This window comes from Anser brachyrhynchus (assembly GCF_964034855.1).
Source record: "Anser brachyrhynchus genome assembly, chromosome: 1".
Taxonomy (NCBI): Eukaryota; Metazoa; Chordata; class Aves; order Anseriformes; family Anatidae; genus Anser; species Anser brachyrhynchus.
In genome coordinates, this window is record NC_137694.1 from 39,718,637 (window position 1) to 39,744,034 (window position 25,398).

At 39.1% G+C, this 25,398-nt stretch overlaps 1 protein-coding gene across 4 annotated transcripts in view; it reads left to right on the forward strand.

Moving 5' to 3' along the window:
* Nucleotides 1-25,398, forward strand: part of TRHDE (thyrotropin releasing hormone degrading enzyme) — a 208,250-nt gene that overhangs the window by 133,838 nt on the left and 49,014 nt on the right. For all 4 annotated transcript variants that reach the window (XM_080576967.1, XM_080576968.1, XM_080576969.1 and 1 more), the window contains exons 8-10: nt 1,112-1,177; nt 3,666-3,853; nt 21,502-21,590. In XM_080576967.1, the coding sequence (XP_080433093.1) occupies nt 1,112-1,177; nt 3,666-3,853; nt 21,502-21,590 (343 nt within the window). The remainder of the gene's footprint in view (nt 1-1,111; nt 1,178-3,665; nt 3,854-21,501; nt 21,591-25,398) is intronic.

Below are 25,398 nucleotides of genomic sequence, written 5' to 3' on the forward strand. Positions count from 1 at the left end.
AATCATCAGGGTGGATCTAGAAGGAAAGAAATATGAGGAGCAGCTGAGGTCCCTTGGTTTGTTCAGTCCAGAACAGAGCAGTCTGAGAGGAGGCCTCATGGCAGCCTGCAGCTCCCTCACGAGGGGTGCGGAGGGGCGGGCGCTGAGCTCTGCTCTCTGGGGACAGCGACAGGACCCGAGGAAATGGCATGGAGCTGGGACAGGGTGGGGGGTCAGGCTGGGTGTTAGGGAAAGGTTCTTTACTGAAATGGTGGTCAGGCACTGGGACAGGCTCCCTAAGGAAGTGATCACAGCACCGAGCCTACCAGAGTTCAGGAGGCGTTTGAACAATGCTCTCAGATACATGGTCTGATTTTCAGGTGATCCTGTGTGGAAGCCAGGCGTTGGATTTGTTGATCTTTGTGTGTCCCTTCCAACTCAAGATATTCTATAATTCCATGATCTGCAAATAATTAATTAAAAAGAATAACCACCACCTAAGAGTGATAGGAGTCTCTTTACTTGCAATATAGAGTAGATGAGGAGTTTGAGTGCATTGTATGAAAACGTAATGAAGCATTTACAGTTATGAAGATCTAGAGATCTCCAAACTTTGGGATCTTTTTATAAGATAAAAGACTTTTCTATAACCACCCTAGGCCAGCTGCACACACACTGGCTCGATGATCCTTGTTGGGTCCCTTCCAACTCAGGATATTCTGTGATCCCGTGTTTCTATGAAATTATTCACACTAGACACAGAATGTCCTCATTCAAATAGCAAGTGGAACTATGTTTCAGAAGCTTCTCCTCTTTGCCTAGGAATCCATACTGAGATTAGACAATTACTTTTAAAGTATATGCAAAATATTTAGCTTATAGATTAACTTACACAGAAAAAGAAGAATGTTGAATGTTGTAAGTGAAAATTCTTAGCAATAATTTTTGCGTTGTAAACTAGCTTAAGAAACTGTTTATTTTCTTCCTTAGGATGAACATATTGTATATTTCTAGATTTCTGACAAATGCAAACATTAATGTGATTTAACTTATACTAGCAATGATTCACAGCTCTAGTTGTTTGGCTTGTGTATAGTAATACTGATTTGTATTTGTATTTTTATTTCTGTAGGACTATTTAACCATTCACAAGTATGGCAATGCAGCCAGAAATGATCTCTGGAACACATTGTCAAAGGTAAAATGCTTTAATCTATTGCACTGAGGGAGAAGCAAGAATTTACTGTAGTATTTTCTTGGCAAGGTTAGGACTGAATAGGGCATAATGAGATCTTCAGACCCCAGAGCAAATTTAAACATTAATACAAAGAAATTCCATTTAACAGTAGCAACACTGAAATGTTCCCCCCCCCCCCCATTTCAGTTCTTTGTTATGTTAGAATATATTTCCTTGTTTGTGCTATGTCACTGATGTGCAGTAAAAACTATTTTGTGGAATTTGCTATGATTGACTGTAGTGGCAGCAGGCTGAGGCCCATAAGCTAGAAGGCACACGGAAGTGCCCTGCTTTGGCATCTACATCAGGTGTGTTTGTGATTTTGTGTGGAGTTATGATTCATGTGAAGGACAAAACTATTAAATCTTTAAAGTTTAGTCTGAACAGGTAGCTATTACTGTACCATTTGCAGACAATAATAGTTTCTGTGTCCATGCTGCCTTTTGTTGATACAACAAAGTTTGAGTTTGTAGACCTAGGTCCAGGAATCTGCAAGGGCAGAGTTTAATTTTCAAAAGAGTGAGCTAATGATGCCTGAATTCATTACCTACAGAGCTAGTCTGGGCACTCCAGAATAGAGACAAAGTATAAGCCAGTATAGGGGACAGTAAGGGAATTTTGGCACAAGTACCAACTCAAGCCATACGTAAACATGGCAATCTAGTTGTAATCATTGACACCAAAGCTGGGATTCAGCTGGAAGTCAAGACATCTGCGTTTATCTAGATAAGTAGGTATCTATGTATAAGCTCCGGTTCATTTGGACTGGATTCAGTTACGTGTTCATAGACATATAATAACATCTGCCTTAAGGTGTTGTACCAGGCTTCCAGCTACAACATGAGATATTCATGTCTGCTGTAGCTCTACCAGCTCTGTGAGGATGTGTTGAATATTGCAGGACGTTTCAACTGACTGGATAGGGACAACTGGAGTCCCAAAATTTAGTCAATATAGTCAGCAGAGTACAGAGAGTGATCCAATTGACTAGCCACTAGATGATGAGCCTCAACCATCAGCTGCCTTAAGATGAGCCCGAACTGACTGTTGATAGTAGTTCAAATATGTCAGTTTTGTTCAATTATGTCAGCTAGTATCAATTTAGGTGCTGTAGGGTGTCTTAGATATCTAGTTAGGGGCAGTAGATTTGATCCAAGTTTTGTGGGAAAATCTGTGCCCTTCTGGAGTAGTAGGTCAAGATCAAAGAGCATTAGCTGTTTATGAGTGGGCAACTGAACTGAACTTTATGTCTGTACTGACATGAGAGTTGAGATGTGTAATATTCATTTAGGCTCTTAAATCTCTGTCTTAATTTGAAGTTGAATGTCACTGCAAAAGTTTTTCTTGCTTCTTGCTTCTCACGTGGTAGCTTTCTCTGTTAAAGCCTTTGCAGAAGGGCTTGGCAATGGGAAGAGAGAGGGATGAACACACTCTTGAAAGAACAGCAGAACCCACAGCTAATAGAATGAAAATGAGACGTCATTCTAGGCCATAAGCACTAGGGCTATACTGTATACTCAAATATATTGTTAAGGCTAATAATTCTGTTTCCCTCACCTATAAGCACATGTGTTGCCTGCTGCTTTGCTCCTAATGCACTGCAATTGCAGCTTCAGTTCTGAAGACTTCTTGCTGTGTTCTGCTTGTATTCATCAGAGGTTCATTCATCTGTGATCTAGGGCTGTTCAGCAGCTAGACACATTTCTGTTGCTGAATAGCAAATGATGTCTGTCATTCTCATATCCAGTCTCATCTCCCATGAAGCCATAGATTCTTTTTTGTTTCAGATGATATTCCACCTGTAAACCAGCCTTTTATTGACATACTATGTCAAATACGGACACATTAATCCTACAGCGTTGTGACGCGCAGTTTTTGAAGGAGCTGGGGATATCACTATATACATGGTCTCACTTTAGACACAAGGGACAATATTTTCAAATTACCAGACATTTGATTTTCAGAGCAAAGAAGCTCTGTACTTTCAGAAATCAGGCCCTTTGAACATAACATGCCTTACTGCAGGTGCCCTAAATCAACTAACACTGTTGACAATTTATTTTGTTTTTAAACATTTGCTGGTCAAGAACACCTTTTGGAAACAGCCACACAATTTTTCTGTGACACTTGTAAAGACCCTGCAAAACAGGTTGTTTCTTCCTTTACAGCAAAAATGCTTGAATGATTTGGAAAACCTGACTATGATTGTGGCTTGTGTCTCTGGCAAGATTGTTTGATGTTTGTTTTTAAGATACCCAGAGAATGTTGGTGTAATTATGTAGTATGTATGTATATACTGAGTGTAAACATGGTTGTATGCACATGCTTGATAGTTATTGAAAACTCTAAAACAAGTTACACTCTTCTGGGATAGAAGAAAAAAAAGAGTTTTACGTGTTGGATTGTGGCATTGCTTCAACATACTAAAACCTTTCTTTTTTTCTTGAAGGCTTTAAAAAGGGTTGGAAAATCTGTAAATATCCAAGAAGTAATGGATCAGTGGACACTGCAGATGGGTTATCCTGTTATCACTATCTTGGGAAATGAAACTACGGACAATGTCATAGTAATCTCCCAAGAGCGTTTTGTTTATGATAGTGCTGCTAAAACCAAGGATCCTGACTTTGGAGACAACAGGTACTTACATTTCTCAATGAGTATCTTTCAAGAGGCTGTAGCTGTTTAAGTTAAGTGCTTCATGTGTTATTTTTATGGCTTCTGCTCTTGCAGAACCAGTAGCATGTGGTGACCCTTCCATTTGAATTTTAGTAAAGATTAAGCTAGTTAAGGGAACAAAATCATTAGAGTAATAGAACTAGATAAAGCTTTCGTGGGCCCATTTGCACTGTGACAACTCTCTCTCTGACTTTTATGCAGTCTTATGTCATGCATCTGTTTCCTCTTCATTTCTTTTGATTTTGGCACACTCCATGAAGTAACTTGCAATGTGGCTGAAAGGTCTGATAGTTTAAGTGATTATTTGGAGTGGACCTCTCCATGCTCATACCTTAAGTTGGCAGATGTAACTATGTATCAGATAGATAAATCACTTGACTTGGGAAGCAGTCAAGACCTGAACTGGACCCCTGTATGAGGCAGGGGGTTCTAGTAGTTCCATTTTGAAGCTAGCTGAAATGGTCCTATAGGGACCGTTCCACTGACTGAAATCAGTAGGCACTTACACACCTCTGGCCCTGTTCTTTTTCCACTTCCTATATCGATTCCTTGCCACTCGCACCTGACTCAACACAATTCCTTTGTCCCAGAGACAAGCTGACATTCCTCACTGATGCTGGGGAATCCTCGTCCTGTTGTTTAAAGCAGTTTTGATGTCATATTATAAAGCCAAATGTATAGAGCTGATTCTAGAGAATTACAGTTCAGCCTTAGAAGCTTCAGTATTCACACCTCTTGCTTAGTGGGAATGAAAGCATGCTCTTAACCTTGACTTCTTCATGTTTGTAGCATAGATTTAAATCATTAAAAGGTGAAATTTAATACTGGATTTGGATTGACACATCTGGAGTTTACAGAATATTCCTACTGAGGAATGCCTAAAAATATAGTTAAGTTTATTGGGAAACGTTTATAAATTAGTTATTGTTTTTTAGAAGATGAATATTACAGAACTCAAACATGACACAGTAAATTGTTGTTTTCCTGGCTGTATTGGAACAACCTGGTATAGTATTAAGCATATGTTTAAATCCTGGGCTGAAGGAAGTTCCTTTGTGAATGGAGTATAAAACAAGTGACTGTGGACTGCTGGAAATGTTCATGACTCACAGTTTAGTGCAGCGTAAGAATGATTCTTCCTTATTCACTTAAAAATTTCTTTTGTGCACCTGTATATACCCATATAAAATACAAGTGGATTTTACTACTCTGTAAAAGTGGGGTTACTGGTTTTTGATTGCTTAAAACAGAGATGTTAAGACTTATAAGTACTGTGGAGACTTTCTCAAATAGATTTGTCAGGTATTCAGTATTTATTGCAATAACAACTACTGTAATTCATAATTCACTGGGTGTGAAAGTGTTTTGTAAAGTGGAATATTAGGGGTGAGTAGGCTCTTAATAGTTTATTTTCATATGTGAATTACAGAATTACAAATGTTCTTGGAGATCATAGAATCATAGAATGGCTCAGGTTGGAAGGGACCTTAAAGATCACCTGGTTCCACCCCCTGCCACAGGCAGGGATGCCACCCACTGGATCAGGTTCCTCAGGCTCTCATCTAGCTTGGTCCTGAACACCTCCAGGGATGGGGCATCCACAGCTTCTCTGGGCAACCTGTTCCACTGCCTTACCACCATCTAAGTGAAGAATTTCCTCCTAACCTCTAATCTAAATCTCCCCTCTTATAGTTTAAAACCATTCCCCCTTGTCCTGTCATTATCTGCCTAAGCAAAAATTTGCCCTCCATCTGTGGATATGTGGAAGGATAGTGTTCTGCACCAATAGGTCAAGGTATGCTGGCTTTCTTAGGAAATTTTGCCTACAAATTGTATTACAGTGATAAGATCTAAACATTGGAAGTGAGATTTAGTGCTATATAGTGGACAGAAAAAGATATCAGAATTGGCTCTGCCAAGAGTTTACTGTCCAGGCAGACAATACAATACATAAGAGTTTCTCCTCTGGGAAGTGTATTTCCTGTTCTCTTCCCCCTTTTGTTTTTCTCTGTGCTTCCATGGCATTTTCACCACAAATGAGGGGAAGCTGCTTGCTTAAGGAAGGCTTTGCAGGTGGGAAGTTTACTATAGCCAGTTAGATGATGGAGCTAGTTTGCTACTGCCCAGTTAAAGTTATTTGAAAGTTATGTTAAGTAAGCATAAATACCAAAGAGAGGCCCTGTACACTCTTAGGAAAAGGTGAAACTTGCCTATGCTATTCACCTTTCACAAGTAACCCACCAATTTATATTAAAGTCCTATGGCTTAGTTATAAATTACAGTCTAGGGTGTTACAACAATGAGCATGCCATTTGTTGGTGCACTGCCCACAGGCACATGTAGCTTGATATGCACAATGGCTTTGTGTCATTAAATGTCCTTTCCTACCATCAAATGAAGTAGAAAAACAAGATTGACATGCTGAAAATGAATGTAATCTTTTTGTCATCAACAGTTTTTTTTTTTCCTTTTCCTTTTTTCTTTTTTTCCTTTTTACCTTTTTTCTTTTTTCTTTTTTTTCTTTTTTCTTTTTTCTCTTTTCTATTTTTTCTTTTCAATATTTTCTTTTTGTTTGTTTGTTTGTTTTCTTATTGCTTTTTTTCTCATTGTAAAAGTCACCGTTGCTTCAATTCTTGTGAAAACAGTAGACAGGGAAAGTCAAGTTAATGGGATGCCATTTGATAATTCACGATAAATTACTCCATTTAGTTTTTAACATTGCAAGAGATGGAGTTTATGTGACATGATAAAAGGGGCCAATTTTTCTACAAGTACACAAAGTGGGGCACTAACTGGTATTGAAACAAGACTTTGATGGATGCTCAGTGCAGCGTTCTGGCCAAGGGAGCAGGTCATTCTGGTCAGGAAAATGGGGGTTCAGTGGGGCCGAATAACACATGTAGGTGTTGTGGGAGGCACAGAGGTGTATATAATGTCAGGCTGCAGGCTTGGAGGGGTTAAGTATCAATGGTGTAATTCACAGTCCAGTAGAGTCGGTGTTCATCTCCCCTGAGTGACCCATGAATTTGGCCTTCAGATGCATGGATCCCTGGGGAGCTGTAGCAGGCACTGCAAGTAGCGGGGAGCAAACTGCATTTATGCCACATATGGGGCCCTGCTTTTGCAGGGCAAGTGACATTGGCTTTCTTAGGATAGTTTATCTCTGGATTAATCATGGTTATAGTTTTAAACACTGTAAATAGTAGAGCTGACACAACAAATGTAAGTGTCCAGGCCTTTCCAGTAGTTTATCATCTAAATAGACACCACAATATGCACTGGAAGGCTCAGGGAAACAGGGAAGGGCTCTGTGTGCATCTGCCACGCAATCATCTGTTATCCAGAGGTGGGGCTGTAGTTTAGCATTGCACAGCAATATATGTCAGTACTGTTACCTTCGAAGTGATAAGAAGTTAAAGCTGCTGTTCTGATCCTTTCCAGGGATATTTAACTTTGCTTTCCTCTAGAAAGCCAGTTTACAGTAGATACTTCAGATGGATCTGCATAAGAAATGGAAATAAAGAGGAAATAAATTTCAGAACCATTCTACTTTTATAAAATCTCTTTGCTTTTCTGTATGCTATATAATTGTGAAGCAATTAACTGTTAAAAATGAAATGTGAAGTAGCACATTTCATTTTTTTCTTGAAAATCAGCAGCAAGCAGATTTTTCTGAGTGACAAATGGTTAAAGTAAAAACTGTTGATAAGTTTGACAGTGGTTTATTCCTAGTCTATTACTATAAATGACTTTAATTTTACTGCAAAAGAGAATTATTACATATACATTTTCCCACTTCATGTACTATTGGACTCATTGTCAACCCATAACTGCAGAAAAATATGTTACAAGGTCCATGTGAACATATCTATTGTGATTTATTTGTGTGCATAGAATTGACTGTATGGTGTTCCAAACTCTAAGGTTTGGCCTGGAATTACAGAAGGCATACTGTTTCACTTTGCAAACTGCACATGGATTTTTCTTGATGCTCATGCCTTTACATGATCCATACTTCTCATTTATGAGAGAATAAAGCTAACAGTGACAGACACCATTTTTGGAATGCCGTTCCTCAGAAGGGCCAAAATCACTGGGCTTTGATTTAAATGTCAAAGCCTTTGGTTGGTATAATGATTCAGTAGCAATTTCAGCTTATCCAAGCAGAAGTTTAAACTGCTATAACAACTCTGTAGTTCATATTCTATTTCTGAGTAGCAATCCTTTAGTTATGTGTAGGTTCAATCCCGCACTCATGTACACCTCTCTGAGAATGCATTATGCTCTTACATCATATAAGGCTAGAGGGGATGAGGTGAAATTCCATCTGACAGGGTTCAGTGGGTTTCCCTCCTGACAGAGAAAATGATGATTTTAAGGCACCAGTCTCATCCATCATTACAGGAATGGCTCGCAGATATGACAAGAAATCTCATGAAAAATAATCTGTGGTCTAGACAATGAACTAATCAGTTTTGATGAAATCCATAAACCATTTATATGCTGTATTGAAGAGCAGACCAAAGCTTTCTGGTTATGGATATAAGTTTTGCCTTTTAAAAATATGCAGAGCCTGTCTCTTCAAAAGTGGAGAAATAACTTTTCCAATATTATCAGAATAATTAAGTTCATGTTGCTGAGGTAATATTAACTTGTATAGGGTTCTTATCATGCACATAACTTCCGTAGCAAATCTTTGCTTGTTTGTGATAAGATCCTAAAGGGAAATGTCTTGCTAGGCACTGAACAGAGCTAGCTGTGAGGAAAGAGAAAAAAGGGAAAGGTACAAACCTGGATATGGCTAGGATATTCATACGTGCTGGAGCATGGTAATCCTTGGTGCCTTTTTCCATGTGGTTGGACAAGGGAAAGTTTGGTGGAATGGTGCAAGACAGGGACATGACCAACAAAACTAGAGCTGCATGGACTCATGAGTGTAGTAGTAGCATGTAGTAACAACAACAGCTGAAAGGCTTTACAACTGACAGCAGAGCTGCTTAGCAGTCACTCCACTCCAAGATGAATGATTAACTGCAGAATTTATTTCCCTTCAAGTCTCTTCTGAATTTCCTACACAAAGCTCATTTATGCAGGCTTTGCAGAAAAAGGGCTATGCTTGTCCCTTTACTGATAATTATTTGAATGGTAAAAGCATTCCTGCGTTTGGAAGTTGTCATGAGTATTCTTACCTACAGGCATGACATTATTGCTTGAGCAGCAATGGAGAAATTACTCTTTCCACTTATCTGCTGGGGGGCTGCTAAACCTAAGCCAAAATGTTAGGAGCACAAGGGCAGTGCTGATAAGTATCTTTAAGATCTTACAGCAATCATGGAATAATGTGGTAAATGTAGTATTAATTATGTAATAAAAAGGAGCAGTAGAATGGATAAAGTTGTTCCATAAGCTGAGGAGAAAGGGCTAATTCATTTACCAAATGTTTTGCATACGGTAGACAGACCTCCCCATCTCTGGGAAATATTCTCTAATCTTCCATTTTCTCATGTCCTTCAAGTGTTTTCTTGTTGTGCCTTTCATTTTCACTATACCTGAAAGATTAGGCTCGTATCAGCATTTCTACTAGATACCACTTATGTGTCTACCCAGGGATTCGAAGTGGTACCCTGGTTCATCGTGACCGACCCAAGTGTCTCTATATCAGGTACCATAATGATGAAGGAAATGGGGCTCTAGGAGAGGAAGGTACTTATGTAGTAGACCCAGAGGAAATGGAATTCTCAAGAATAAGATTAAAAAATCAACAGTCCTTGTGAAGCACAGAACTGCCTATGAACACAGACAGACATTGATTTAACCAGTTTTTTTTGCTGGCCAAGCAGAGACATGAAAATACTTGTTCTTGCAGAAGAGTGAGAAAGTATGAGGAGCTCCTTTTCCTTATGTGTACGCTGGGAATATACATCCTGAGGGAACATCTCTATGACACCAGTAGATCTTGTCCTTCAATATGTTTAGGGACAGCCTTTAACCCCAGCAGTCTGACAGAGGGAAGACTCCAAACTAGCAGACAGAAGCACTGCTTCTCTGAGGGGCATGGAGGAGCCCTGCCTGCCTTGGGTGCCAGCTATAGCTGGGGTTGTCGGAAGGTGGTGGTTGCTAGCCCAGTACTTGTACCTCATGCTCTTCCTACTGCAAAATGTTTTTTTTTTGTTTGTTTTTCTTTTCTGTGGAAGTCACCGAAGAGTGCTCAGTCTTTTGTCTCACCCTTTTACTTTTTGGAGGCTCTTCCGATTGTAGCATTATTATTAAATCAGACTAGAGAGTGCTCTTAAAATTTGTTCCTGCATATTTCTGTGCTGATGTCTCTTCAGCAACATTTTGCTGCTGGCAAAGATCTCAGAAATGCCAATTTAATTTAACACTTTATTTCCAAAATCATTTCACAGCCTCTGTTTGTGAGAAACGCTTCTCAGTAGGCAAACTTCCAGGCTGCTCTGGTGTGCAGGATATGGGCAACTTTCAGTGTTATAATTTCCAGGATGCTAAAGAAGATAAAATTGGTGCATTGTGTCATTGCTTCCTGTGCGGTGGCAGCACTCATATCCTGACAGAAGTTAGGCTGACAGTGAAAAGCTGCTGCTTTTCACTGCTTATTTTATTATCACTGCAGACTATGTCACTTTCCTCATCTTATTTGCTTCTACTAACTCTCAGGAATTCCTAGGTACCCAAACTAGTTAATTAACCCACATTAATTAGTTAGATCAGTTTCATGGTGAGAGAAGAAGCTTGTGTGTGCGTGCAGCAGCACTGTGTTTTAATTCAGAGCAAGGTGGGGAGGTGAAGTGCAGAATCAATGTGGCAGTGCCAGTGGGGAGCTGCCCATGATGTGAGAGGAGGAAAAGGGAATGCAGTGTGGCAAGGTGCATGCAGGTAGGAGCAGGAGCAGGAGCCTGGAGCATTGAAATGGTGGAGCTGCATAGACAAATGAAGAGAATCAGGGAAATTGAGATGAAGGAAATGGAGAGAACCAGGGAAATGAAGGTGGTGAAGATGGGGCTTTAGTGAAGTAGAGAGCAGATTGGGGAAAGCACGGACAGCATTTGGCAGATGGAAAAGTAATAGGAGGGATGAAGGTGGATAAACGTCATATTTTGTTGGCTTCGTAAAATCAGTGATGTAGATTCCCCTTTGTAGACCAGAGGATGAAATTACTTATATGCTTCTTTTTTTACTTCTTCTTCCTTTTGCATTCTTATGGAAAAAAAAATAATCCATCACTACCAATGTATCTCTGTATTTGAGCCTTCAGGGTCAATAACAGAATCTCAGGTTTTATAGAGAAGATATTTTGGTGGGAGGCTCATAGGGAAACTTACGGAAGAAGCAGAAACTATCTTAGGAATTATATTTTAATCTTGGTTAAATTCAAAGTATTCTGGGGAAAAATCAAAACTGAACATTCGAATACACTAAAAAATGTTGACTGTAAGTTTCTAAAAGCATATTGAAGGACCATAGACATAGCTTAAATGCTACTTATATTCCTGTGGCTGAGTAGAGACATCATAGGGAGTACTAGTCCTCAGCCCATTAAACATCCTTCCACTTGTAATTATGCTCATACTAATCTCAGATCTGCTCTCTATATGCACTTGAGTAAGGTACAGCTCAGAGAGAGGGGTTTGCACTATCAGCATCATGTGTGCAATTCTGTAATTGGTGCAAGACAGAACACAGGATGCTGGAGAGAGAGATTAAGGGCCTTTATTGGAGGGTAAAGAGGCAGCTGTTGGAGTAGACACTTAACATTGCTTAAAACCAACTTCTTTCTATCCATCTCTGACTGAGCACCCAAAAGTACTTGTCACTTCCAAAAACAAAGTCTTTTGTGTTCTAGTGTAAAAAGGTAATGTTAGGTGGGGAGGAGAAAGCATTTACTGAGAGAGAATTTGTAGTACTTGTTCTTTGCCCACAACATTTTTCTAAATTCAGTAAGGTACTCTGCTAGCACCGACGCTGAAATGAGTCAGTTTTAAAGAGCCCCATAATATTTATAACCACCGCAATTGTAATTTATTTTTGTATGAAATTTTAAGATAAAATTAGAGAACTTCATTCACTAATCAGATAATTATAATCAGATAATACTATATTATTTTCAGGCAGTGCATTTTTTTTCTTTTCAAATTGGATAATTTAATTTAAATTAACTCATTTAAATTACCTTGACTCTACCCTTAAAAAAGCTATCAGACCAAAGGACTGTGGGGTTTATATGGGCTGGCTGAAGATACACAGCTGTTTTCTAACAGAATATGCCTGCTGTCATCATAAGGCAATCCCACAGTGCAGGGAAACACATGGGCTCTTTCATGAGTGCTGCTGTTAAGGGCATTGAAACCTTTCCTTATGTCTGGGAATTAGTGGTTTCATTGCACTGGTGAGGGAATTATATTTGACTTAAAACACGAGAATGTAAATTATTTTCCCTGTTCCAGCTCTGGTACTTATTTACAACTGAAAATCATTCCAAGGATTCTTATAACATCCAGGAAGAGTCAGGTCTATGGCAGAGTAAAAGAAAACCACAAAACCTGCATCTCTAATACGTTGCTGTTAAACGTTTTAATCACTAATCTGGCTACAGATTAATTATATTGTTAATTATTATATTAAAATACATACTCTCCTGTGCTTCCAGCAATACTGTATTGGCACTGAAAATCCTTTGCCTTCCATATTTTTGCATTTAGATACTTACGCAGAAAAAAAAACACACAATCCATGATCTATCCTAGAAATAGTTTCTCTTAGAAACAACAATCAAGCCTTATTTTACAATGTATTAGTATGATTGCCTTTTTAAACATGCATTTCTAAATGAAATCATACATAATAGAATATATAAAATTAGCAGCTGGATTGTGGCAGAATTGCAAATAAAGAGGTTTACCATCAGAAGTAAGTCTTCTCAGAAGTGCTAGCATCTTTCAAGACTAGAATATAAACTTCCCATTTACCCTGTCGTGCAGTTCTAAATATTTCTCCAACTTACAAAGATTATCCATAGTTGCCTCCATGTATGTAGTTATGTATAATTTATTTAAAATGATAATAGGCCCACAATTTTGGATACCTTCCAAATGCCCAAGTCTTCCTTCCCCCTGAAATAGATACTAGGAGGATCCAGCCAGACATCTAATCAGAACCTTTGAAAATCTCTTGCAAAGTAGATAAGTCAGTCCTTTGGGAATTTCTCTTTTTAACAGACAAAACCATTTGACAAACTGATTTCTAGTCATCTTTCAGGCAGCTATGATTTCCACATCTAATAAAATTCAAAACTTGCGGTACTCTCCAAAAAGTGAGATCTGTAACTCTTCTGAGCTCAGAGGGTGGAGGAGCCCACTCAGATCCATCAAGAGGTCAGGCAGTCCTCTGCTTTGCAGCCAGTATCCCTTGCTTTTGTAAAGGGACTGGAAATGCCTCTGCCTAGCGTAGCACAAGATAATCTTGGAGTAAACACTTCCACGGTAATTTTCGTGCAATCTTTTTCTAATTGGAAAAGCATCCCAAGCTTAGCACCATGTTTTCCTCATTTTGCTCAAGTCCAAGAAACCGTTGATGAGCATCCCATAGTTAGTGTGGTGTGGCACACTTACCACGTCCCGCTCTTCTCATTTCCACACTGACAGGTGGAATTTTTCCATCTGTTGGAATTCTGGAAGTCCCATCCATCTCAGACACTGACAGGACCTCTCCAGTTAATAAAACCTACGTGCTGTCTTTTCTGAATTCAAGTCGGCTTATTGTGACATCTTATTTGATTAAAAAGTCTGCTGCTGTCTGCTTTTTCATTCCACTTGTAGGGGAATCCATCTTAATCAGCTACTTTTACCAGTGTTTTTCACCAGTTTCTCATTTTTGCTCTGAACGTAAGAATTAACATTGTCTGTATCCAGATGACCAGTGGATATGTTCCAAGCTGTATTCAGTTTTCCCAGTTACTTCAAGTTGTTCTCCTTTATGTGTTTCTCATCTTGTATTTGTCTTTCCTACAAAGTTAGTGATATCTTCCCTTCCTATCTGCCTTCATCTGTGCTGACAGAGTTCTTGGAATCCCTTGACACTCCGCTGCGGTGTAGGAGGTGTAATGCTTGTGTGAGTGGGAATAAATTTTTTTCTGTTGTGTTGTGCCTCTGGGCACAGCCTGAAATTACTTTGCTGGCACATATTAAATCTAATGAAATCTCTGTTTTTTTTTTTTTCAGTCTTGTGAGAATGATATTCACAACATGATTGTGTCATCAGCTCCTTATCCATTAAACAGAACTAACACTCTGTAGAATCACACTTAATAAAGTATGTGATTTCCTGTGATATTCACACAAGCTTCCCCTGGAACTTGAAATACTCTTTACTGAATGAGATACTATACTATATAACAACCTGGGAAAATCTCTATGATGCTTTTAAATTGTCTTTCCCAACACTATCTGTCTAGAAAGTATGTTTTACAAAATTTTACCCTGGCACCGCTGAATTCTGCTTTACGTATAATCTCTTTCTATGTACAGAAGCTCAAAAGCTGTTATGCTGTTGAACAACTTTCACTTGTTTCCCACTTACCACCTTACCACTGCTTGCGCTCTCACCCTAGGAATAAATGCCTCCAGGTATCACAGCAACAAGGCTTGTAATTTCATAGATTAGTTGAATGCACTTTCAGGTTTTCTGTAAACAATTTATCTTTGAACCATCCATTTTCTTAGTATTCAAAGTCCACTGAAAACTGAGGCCTTCTTTTGCATTGCTAGCAGGAAGAGCAATAGTCTTGGCAAGTAGAAGAAATGAGAGATTTCTACTCTCTTTTTACTGTCCTCATTTAGTGTCCGAACTTCACGCTATCCTTTAGTTAGATCACAAGTTACCAACTCAGCACTGCTCACCCAAGCATCTTGTCTTTGTGTACATGAAACCTGAGCATTCTCCATTCTGGAGGGCTGAGAACAGGAAACTAATGCCAAGGTGACCTTGCTCCTCTTTTCCTCAGCTTCAGCCACTCTGGATGTACCACTTCTTTCTTTAACTGAAGTGACAAGGTAAGCATTTTGGATATTAAGATCTGGTGGTTAAAACAAGGAGAGAGGAGTCTTAACAGGGCAGTTTTACTCTTGGATTTTCTTTTTAACCTTTTTACTCCTAAATTATTTTTATGCCTTGCTTTATCTCTGTGTCAAATAGCTTTAATCATATCCTTCAGCCTTAGATCTTTATGTTCTCAAAATACTTTACAAAGATTAGTAAGTGGTGCAGATGAGCAAGAAATGGATTCCCATCCCACAGAAATTTTCAGCATATCAAAACATTTCCCTGTGCTGATCAGGACAAAAAATGAAGCAAAAATTGGGGAAAAAATGGTTTAGAGAATTCATTTCAATTCTGTCATTTCAGTATCTTACATTTCAGTTTCAATTTAACTTGCCCCTTTAATTAACTTGTATTTCAAGCCAAGATTCATTTTGAATCAGCAAACTGGAAGCTTTTATTTAAAATAGTAATTATAACATGTTTCAGCAGTGTCTAAAACTATGCTGAAGCCTTCTATTTCTCTTGAAATGCTTAGTTTCAAAAATTTTGCTGTTTTCAGTTAAAAATGTAAAAATTTCTTTTGGAAAACTCCTATTTACTTATGAAAGGTGTAGTTATCAACACTGAGCAGATGGAGAGGCCAGTTCAGTTGTGTGTGCAGGTAACTGATGCCGTTGGAGGTGCCCTGAGATATTTTGTTTGATGTTCTGCTGCCACTACATGGGCAGGGCCATCCATACGTGCTGTGCCATATCTCACAGCCCCTGGAAAATGTCTCAAGTACCCCTCAGAAGTTCATCTGATGCCACAACTGAATTTAGTCCAGAGAAACTAAGTCACAGCAAAGTGATGGCTGAGATTTCATAAGTGCCAGCTGGTGGGAGATACATTATTTCTGCTTTACCAACCTAAGATAATTTGGACAACTCAAAATTCTGTTTCTCAGCCTAGTAAAGCATTGGAAGGTACATAGAGCTTTTGGTGTTCAGCTTTTGGTGTTGGAGTCTACAACTTCCTCACGAGGGGGAGTGGAGAGGCAGGTGACCCATTTTCCAGAATCACCAGTGATAGGACCCATGGGAACAGTGTTAAGCTGACGCAGGGGAAGTTTAGGCTGGACATCAGGAAGAGGTTCTTCACCGAGAGGGTGGTCGCACACTGGAACAGGCTCCTCAGTGAAGTAGTCACTGCACCAAGCCTGTCTGAATTGAAGAAGAGTTTGGACTGTGCACTTAGTCACATGGTCTAAAATTTTGAGCACACCTGTGCGGTGACAGGAGTTGGACTTGACGATCCTTATGGGTCCCTTAAGATTAAAGATTAAGATTAAAGAAATATCCCTCAATGCTGGCTGACGATGATAAAATGACAGATCAAGCTTAATGTTGGTAAATGTACAGATGATACACATGGGGAAAACAGTCCTAACTTAGATGCTTAATGATGGGTTCTGAAGAAACTATTCTCTCTCAGGAAGGAAATCTGGAAGTTGTGGTAGGCACCGTCAAGCAAGTAAATAAAACTGTAGTAATTACTAGGAAATAAGTGTATAAGTAGCATAAAAGAGACAAGAATTACACCACACTGATACAATCCGTTGTAGACGTGCCTTCAAAACACTGAGGGCAGGTCTGGCTTTCTAAACTGGAAAAGAGTATAATAGACAGAAAAAATAAAGAGGCGGTCAACAAAAAGGACTAAGTATAGCTGCTATATATAGAACAGCAGGATAGACTGAGTCTTTAACCCAGAAAAAGAGACGGCTTTAGGGAAATACAATAGAGGTCTGTAAAAGCCCGAGGAGAGAGGGATGTGGTTGTTCACTTCCTCTTCCATTCAAAAAGCAGGTTGGTTAAATTCTACTGTAGTATTTTAGCCACATACAAAGTTCTGTCACTTTACATGAAGCAATCATATTACTTGTATATTCTGAATATTGAGCAGATTTCTTCATTGTTCTTTGAGCATTGTTCTTCATTGTTCTTTGAGTTCTTGTCATTACTAGGAACAGCTGAACTTCCTTGTTTAGCTTTGAGTCCAGGGAAGTCAGGGGAAATGTCACTGCAAAAATGCATTGTTCACTACAGGCAGTGGGTGGAAGCAAGTTACTAGGAAGATTAATCTTGAAAATGTATGGGCTTACATCCCAGCAAAAATGTTCATTAATGTGAATAAGTAGTTGAAGAGGTGTACAAAATATGGAACTCCAGGAACCTTGCCTTTTCTTCTTTAATGATCTGAGATCTTTGTTTCGTCAGCAGAAAAAAACTCTCCTTTTTCGACTTTTCATAGCTCTTTACAAAGAAGGAAATGAATTGTTTGACCGAAAATCCAAAGTTTCTACAACATAACTGTTCATCACAGACGGTCACAAATATGATCATTTTCCGAGTGAGATAAAGTACCTCAATACTGCCTATGTAGTCATAATGTAAGGCTTAAGACAAAAAAAAAATCTATGTAATCTGAGCAGAGCATAATTAGCTAGCTTCTGATATTACACGCACCTTGGCAGCTGCAAGATTGGATTACTATATCAAACAAGTCACTCTGAATTATTCTGTTCGCTGAATGGAAATACTAGCACATTTTGGTATTATACATTGATGTGATGCTACCAAACATACAAAAGGCAGTAATACATTCTGTTTAATTGTGGATGTTATCCTACATCAACCTTTATACTACCTTTCAACAGCATCCTCCTCTCCTACAACTCTTTGTCTATAACAGAACAGTATTATGTACAACACAGTTTGTATTTACCGTATCTATTCTAATTTTAAATGTCCCTCTCCTCATCCTCAGAGGTGGATCCTTAATTTCCTGAAATAGTCCTGAACTTCTCAGAATTTAGGTGGTCTGCCATGGGTTCCCTGTTAAGGTGGTCGAGTTTGTATCCAGAGGGACATAATGTGCTGATGCCTCCGAGGCTCTGCAGCATCTCAGGCAGATTGGACGCAGTTTCTTATTTACACTACACCCAGGGGCTGAGTGTGCTGCCTTAACAGGCATTCAATTCTTGCAGACATACTTTTGAGTATAGGGGGACCACATGGTTTCTTCCAGTCCCACTGACTCAAGACTAAGAATCTCTTCACTGGAATTGGTTTGTCAGATCAGGCAGCAGATAGCCAGATGGAACAGTGTTCTTTTTTCCCCTGGTCAGACATATACAGAGAGCACCCTGGTGGTACTTCCAGAATGTAAAAGAATAATCAAAAGATGTTTACTAGTTCCAGACGAAACAGGAGGAGAAAAGGCAAGTGGGCCTCTTCTCTCTTTCATCTTTAAAGTAGAAAAGTGCAAATAGAAATCTGCAAAAAGGTTTGCTTCTTCCTAGTCATATCTGGAGAACATAGTCCATGAAGATCATTCAAAGATGGTGTATAGAAGTCATCCTAACAAAAGGGCTTGGCAGGTGAGCCAGATACGTCTCTGTCACATAAATAAAAAAGCAATGGCTTCTTCTGTAACAGCAGTAGAAGTTTCACTGAGAATGAAAGTGATTGGAAGGTGAAAACAGGTAAACATGCAGAGCACAACATTAAAAGTAGGAAAAATTGATTTTTGGAGATGTTCTTTGAAAGGAAACCTGTGTTTCATCTGGTAAAGCAATAACCAAGATGAAATGTGGAGGTTCTGGAGAATGCCAGGAACATTAGCAGGTCTCAAATGTTATGAAAGTTAAATCTACTAACACTAATCTTCCTAACCAAATCATACATGTTTTCTGAGGATGTGTAGTTTGTGTGACTCCTGTTCTGTAGCAAAATCACTTTTCAGAGAAGGATCTTATTTCCATGGGAGTTACCTTAATTGGAAGTGACATATTAATATGAGGTAATACAATATTCTTTTCCATACAGAGATTGCAGTGTATAAAATCCATCTTTTTATGAAGTTCCTTCTCAAAATGATGAGTGTCCATGTATATGATCATACACATGTATCTGTATATGTTTATATATGTTTAAATCAGCAATGTAGGCAACTCAGTATCTTTTATTTTGTAGTATAAATTTTTCAGTAGGCGTCGATCTCAAGAGTCATAAAAATACCATGCCAATACAGTTCTTCCAATTTTTTCATAAACCAAAGTTCCTTTCAAATATGTACTAACTTTGTGCTTAATTTTGCCACATTTTTCTCAATCATCATCTATCTTTTTCATTTTGGAGAGCTGACTGTTTAGAATTGAGTGTGCTTTTAAAGATAGTATATTGCCTAGGAGTATTTTTGAACAGACTCTTCTTATACTGGTAGGTGTCTAGTAAAGTATAAGCTACTTAAGAGAGTAGTGAATATTCTCTGGTGCCTCAATTTGCAGCATCTCCTGACAGCCCTCACTTGTTGAACCCTGAAGTTATTGCCACTGTAACAGGAGTAGCAGAGCAGAATATGCGTTTTCACCTCATTAGTGTAGCTCACAGTCCAGAATATTAGTTGGGGTAACAATGAAGCTAACTTTATGTGAGGACCCCAGAATGAGAACTGGAGAAGCAAATACATCAGTGGACATCCTCTTCTGCTGGTGGTGCTATGGAAGGTGGTAACCTCCAGCACAAGGAATGGGAAGGCAGTAACATCTTCAGATGCTGCAGCTTAATTATCCAAAAAGTGTCTGCCAGAGCATGTGCTTATCTGAAGTGTGTCTTTGGTGCATCAGTGTATCTATTAATTTTCCTAGTGTGTCATGATACCAGTCAGTATTCAGACAATCCAAAGTCACATGGGACTTTTTTCTTCTCCCATATGGCAATAAATGCCATGTTTTCTTTCCAATGTCACTCATAGCTCTTTCAGCTGTGCAGTTTTCCAAATATCTCCCCCTCTCTGCTGAATCACTGCTGCGTGGAAAACTATTTCTCAACATGTACAGTCCAGTTTTGTGTGCTGCAAAAGCCTGTGCTTGAGGAGTCAGGTATCAGGGTGCAGCAAGGGGTGGCTGTTTGTGAAGGGCTCTTTGCCAGGACCCCTGCATGGCAGCAGCAAAGGCCCAGGGGTGGCAGCCAGGCTCAGCCCAGAGTCCAGATCCCCAGGCAAGTCCACAGTGATGAGGCCAGGCTGGGATGCCACACTGACCCTGAGCCTTGGCAGCCAAACCTCCCAGAGCAGGGCTGCTCTCAGGGCATGTACATTGAGCGTGCAGAATTGCCCATGTGTGGAAGTATTTGTTGGATTTGGACTTTGAAATAATAGAAGCAAATAATCCTTGTCTTATTGATGAAATCTGTGAGAGAACAGAAATTGCTGTAGTAGTTTACTGTTTCTGAATCCGCACAGAGAGCGTTCTGGGGTGCGTGTTGCATGATGCGTGTGATTTCCAGTGCCGAACAACAGATGTGCTCCCAGGCACAACCCTTGCAAGCCAACATACGCTGGCTCTGGTTATGGCACATTTGGTAGTGTTCACAGTTCACTGGAGCAGGCTTCTGAATAAGCAGAAGTGAGCAAACTTAATTTTTTTGGGTATCGTAGGCTAGTTCTGCAATGCTGCGTACTGGCAAGGGAGAAGCTGATGTAGATGTCAAGAACTTGCCCCCACTCATCCTTGTGCCATTTTGATTACGTCAGTCTAAAATGATATACTTATTTGGTATCTAAGTGATTATGTACAGTGATATTTGAGCTGGGACCATTCTCTTGCCATGCTGCCTTGCTTAAAGCACATGTGCTCCCCAAAGGGACCACCTGTACCATAACGGGGTGCTTCCCCTAGGTGTGCAGAATGAGATGGCAGGCCTGTGAGGGAGGTGTTTATTCTTTCACCAGCTAGTGAAATGGTATTCTGGGGAGTTGAGGAGTAGAGATAATGATGAAGGCACGCAAGAGTTCCTCCTTTCCATCTGCTCTAAGAGATTGACTTCATACAGTCGATTTCTGTTTGTTCAGATAAAAATGTTGTAAAAATCTTAGGAAAATTATAACATTTATTCCAAATGAGAAACAATTTGTGATACTCTAGAAGAACGTTGTGGTCTGATTATACTAGCTTATCTCCAAATCCACATGTAGCACATTTTGTCCAGTTTGCAAAACATATCAATGATAAAAAATGTTGCAAAAAAGTGGAGAATCCATCCCATTCACTTTGGTTTTATAAAACAGCAGCTATGAAAGCCTGTCATAGCTTTTTAAGAAGTTGCTAAAAGTGTGTGTTATTTTTAAACTTTGGAGTCCCTATAAATCAAAGCATGTTTTACCTGGAGGTTCTCTCTTTCTAAGTAAACATACTGAATGCTCTTTCTGTGGGAAATCATTATTTCCTCTTCTGTGAAGTATTTTGTTAAATTAGGAAAACCTTGCAAAAAGTCCTCATATGACGATAGTGTGTGAAAAATGTAAAATATCTTTTTTTTTAGATTAATTACTTTTTCTTTGTTTTACTGCTAATAGCAAATGCATTTCAAAATCGAAATAACTTGTTAGAATCCACATCTTTATGCTGCTACTGAAATTGTGTTTTGATTTCTTTGACATGATCCCTGATTGCTGTGAGAAGAATCAGTTCAGTATTTTTGTTCTTAGATTCCCCCTCCTTTGTCTTGCAGCTACTTGTGGCAGATTCCATTAACAATTGCAGTAGGAAATACGAGCCACATCTCATCAGAGGCAATTATATGGGTGTCTAACAAATCAGGTAAAAATAAACTTTCCTCCCAGTGGAATCTTATAAAGCATACTTGTGTTTTCCTCAACTGTTTCTTTGGAATTGATCCTAGATAATTGTTTAGTTGCTCTGCACCCAGTGTTAGCTACTTGAAATGAATTACAAAAGGAAGGGTCGGGAAGGGAGGGAGGAGGAATGAAGGATAAGCAGCAAGCAAGAAGATTTATAATTATCACAGACATTACAGTATAATGAAAAGCTTTTACATAGAAATGTGTACCTAAGTGCTAAGTGTTTTGTATTTAGCAACGTATATCAAATTACTGATGAATGTAATTCAATTTATTGATTTATAAAAGTTAAATGTAATATTTTTGTAGCAAAGCATCTGATGAGTATGACTTAGTAAATGCAAATTATTTATAATTCTGGCATTTTGTAATTCCAATCCACAATCTAAACCAGGGCTAAGAAATGTTTACTGCCATTTAAAAGTTTTCTTATTGATCTGTCAAAGTATTAGTTATCCCTATTAGATAAGCAGATACTGGACTTTGAAATTTTATTATTCTGCTTACCACTTATTCTCTCCCTTCTCAATTCTTACATGATCATAAGAGCTATTGTCCTGAGAACAGCTAGGGCTGGATACCAGTGTTTTTTTTAAAAAAGGAATCTCAACATAGAAATTTCATGAAATATTTCCCTATTTCCTTAGCAGTTCATGCAACATCAGCTGACAGTTTTGGACTGGAATTGAAGTGGATGAGGAAAAAAATGTGGAGACTTAAATAAAATGAATATAAGGATGGGAAAAGAAGGTGCCATGCATCCCCTTGACACATGGGCTGTAGCGGCAGAAGTGACCCCTTCTTGTAAAATTTAAGGGGTGTAGAGATTCCCCCCTGACAGAAATTTAACTGGAGAGAGGAATGAGTCAAACCTGTCTGTGTCTGTGTTTTTCCATTTTTTTTCTCTTTTGTAAGTCACCAAAAGGTAATAGTTTGATAGAGCTTAGCAAACAGCAGAAGCAGAAATGATTGGTATAAGATCAGTGGAAATTTGAGTAAATGAACTTTCTAGTACTTGAAGGTACCTGTTCCTTCATCCTGATCATTTGCAGCCCATCGGAATGTAGGATGTTTTATGCTGCTCCCATGTTGTGATGGTCTAAAAATGTGCCTGGCACCAGGGTGCTTTTCATACCTGGGAAACATACCCTAGTCAGAGCACACTAAGATGCTGTCTCACTTTGCAGAAGTGATATTGCATTGGCCATACTTTTTAATATTAACACCTCAGGAATACTTGAAAACCTCTTTGAGCTTTCACAGTCTGCCTTAATGACCTGCTCCACTCTTGTCCTTTAGGGCTTGATTGAACTCTCATTGAAGTTAACAGAAAGATTCCCATTGACTTCAGAGAGAGTTGATCTCAACTCATCTCATCTCATTAGGTTGTACATGTGTGCCTCCTTCCCTTCACTCCTGCCTTGAAAGTTCAGTATATCACTATTATCTGCACAGTTGCTTCCTCATTGCCTTTTACTTGCAGAGCATTGTGGAGGAACAAGACCATAAAACCACTACCCACTCTTTTAAGATCTGCTACACCTATTGGAATGCCTTCAAAAATCAGCGAATTAATGATGGCCAGTGTGAGCAATGATTTTGGGGTTACTGTTATGTAGAAATTAAAGAGGAACCTTTCTGAATCATGAGTTTCCTGTGTAGAGAATCAATGCCACTGTGATCTATTGTCATTATCTTTGTTCTTCCTCATTACTTTCTCAATCACTCACTTGCTATGTCTCGTTAAAATGAGACTGTAAACTTATGAGTACATCAAGGATGCTCTCTTGCTTCTGTTTATTGTTGTCTAACTCATTTGGATAATTCCTCAGCATACAAAAATCGGTAAGAAAAGCCCTAGATTTGCTTAATATCTGATTCATTGTGTATGCTGTTATGTACTGGGGCTGCTGTAGATGTTTCTGTGATAGTTCTAGAGATTTCTGCAGCTTGTATGTTAGTTTCCAGGAGATCTGAAAGGGACTCTGAGACTGGAAAGGGCAGTTTCCAGGACTGATTTGTGTGGGCAGGAAGAATCATGAAGAGTTCCTGTTGTGACAAGGACACATGCTTCAGTGTTGTCTCAGGGAGTAGTCAGAGAACAGCTCTGTAAGCTGGAGATGAAACAAACTATACCTGAGGATGTTTGGAAAATTGGAATCAATTACATTGCTCTTCAAGTGAGAGAAATTGAATGCAGATACTCAAATCAAATTTATCTGACTTTCTTCAAGATTCAGAATTGTAAGAGAAATGAAAAGATACCTGAACAGTGAAGGCTCAAGTCACTTAGCTTAGGCATTGTGGAAATTATTAGTGTGACGAACTTCTGCTCTGTCATAGATCCAGGGCTGGTTTCTGTTTCTTCTAGATAAGTGGCCTCTTTTATGGTCTCTGTAATGATGAATGAACACAATGTCCCCAGTGTTTTGGATCAGCCTCAAACCAATAGCAGGTAAATAGTCAAGGATCTGCTTTGATCTTAGTCCACCCCTACAAGACAGCTGCTCTGCAAGGCTTCTGCAGAGAAGTTGGTGACTGCTGTTGTCTAAGAGTACTAAGTATGGAAGCACAGTCCTACCCATCACATTTCTACAGATCCAGGAGAAGCATAGACAGTGGCCTTAACCTCAAGTGAAGAGGTTTAGCTGCTATCTGTTTCAAATAGGTGAGCAAAGCTGTGGAAAAAAGCATATTTGCTGTTCCCTGGTCATGAGTGTGCTGGCACTCAGGCTCCAGGTAGGAAATATGATCCAGAAGATGCTGCTAAACTGACTGAAGCAGTTTTACAGTCTGCCTTACTGCCACTTCCATCCTCACCTCCTCTACCTTGACTGATTTGTTTTGTCCCGGAGAAGTACGCCTCTGATGGAACTCTCTGCCTCTGGTAAAGTGGATCATTTAGACTCCTCTTAGTATCTGCACAGGATTGCCAGGAGATGGGGAAAATAAAGTTCAGCAGGGCAATTGCCTTCCAATTAGCAAAACTCAATTTACTGTATCATGCCACCTCCAACTAGATAATCTCTGTTTTAGCTGTAAGCCCCTTAGTCTGGTTTTCCTCCATGGTGCTACAAAGAAGACACGCTGCTTCCAAGATGGGGTTTGATGACTGTCCATAGGGTAATAGAGTAGTGTAAAAATAATACTTTATTTATTTATTTGTTTATTTGTTTAATCATTTTATGCTGAGAGTTGGACAGCTGCTGAACTTGACCTGCATTATTTCCACACTCCCTTGTTTTTTCTTTCAAAAATGGGAGGAAGGGAAGTGACGTGAGGTAAAAGAAATTAATAGGTCCTGTTTTATAACTTCAGCCAGCCATGATCAGGAGCAGGGATACAAGATCTACAATCTTGGCACAATTTTGGTAGGGTGAGGCAAAATTACTCCTTTTATCCCAGCAGCTGAGCAAAAATCCTAACAGGAAAATGCTATTTACACTTGTGTAATGTCACCTTAGATGTTAGCTGTTCCACCATATAGGAATGCTAAGGAATGGAAGGATACTCTGAGGAAAGACTAAGTGTATCAGAACATGATCATATTTGCTGATATGATAAATTTACTGTAGTGTTCACAATACCAAAACATTTTTTCAACATGGAGCTAAGGCAACTGGGCACATGAGATGGAAATAGTTTTTCCTTCTGGTTTGCCTTCTCCCTGTATGAGAAGATATTGGAAAAAGTTTTGCAGTATTTAGCTAAAACCAGTATCTTTTCACAAAATAATATGACTGTGATGAAATTCCTCATGGAACATT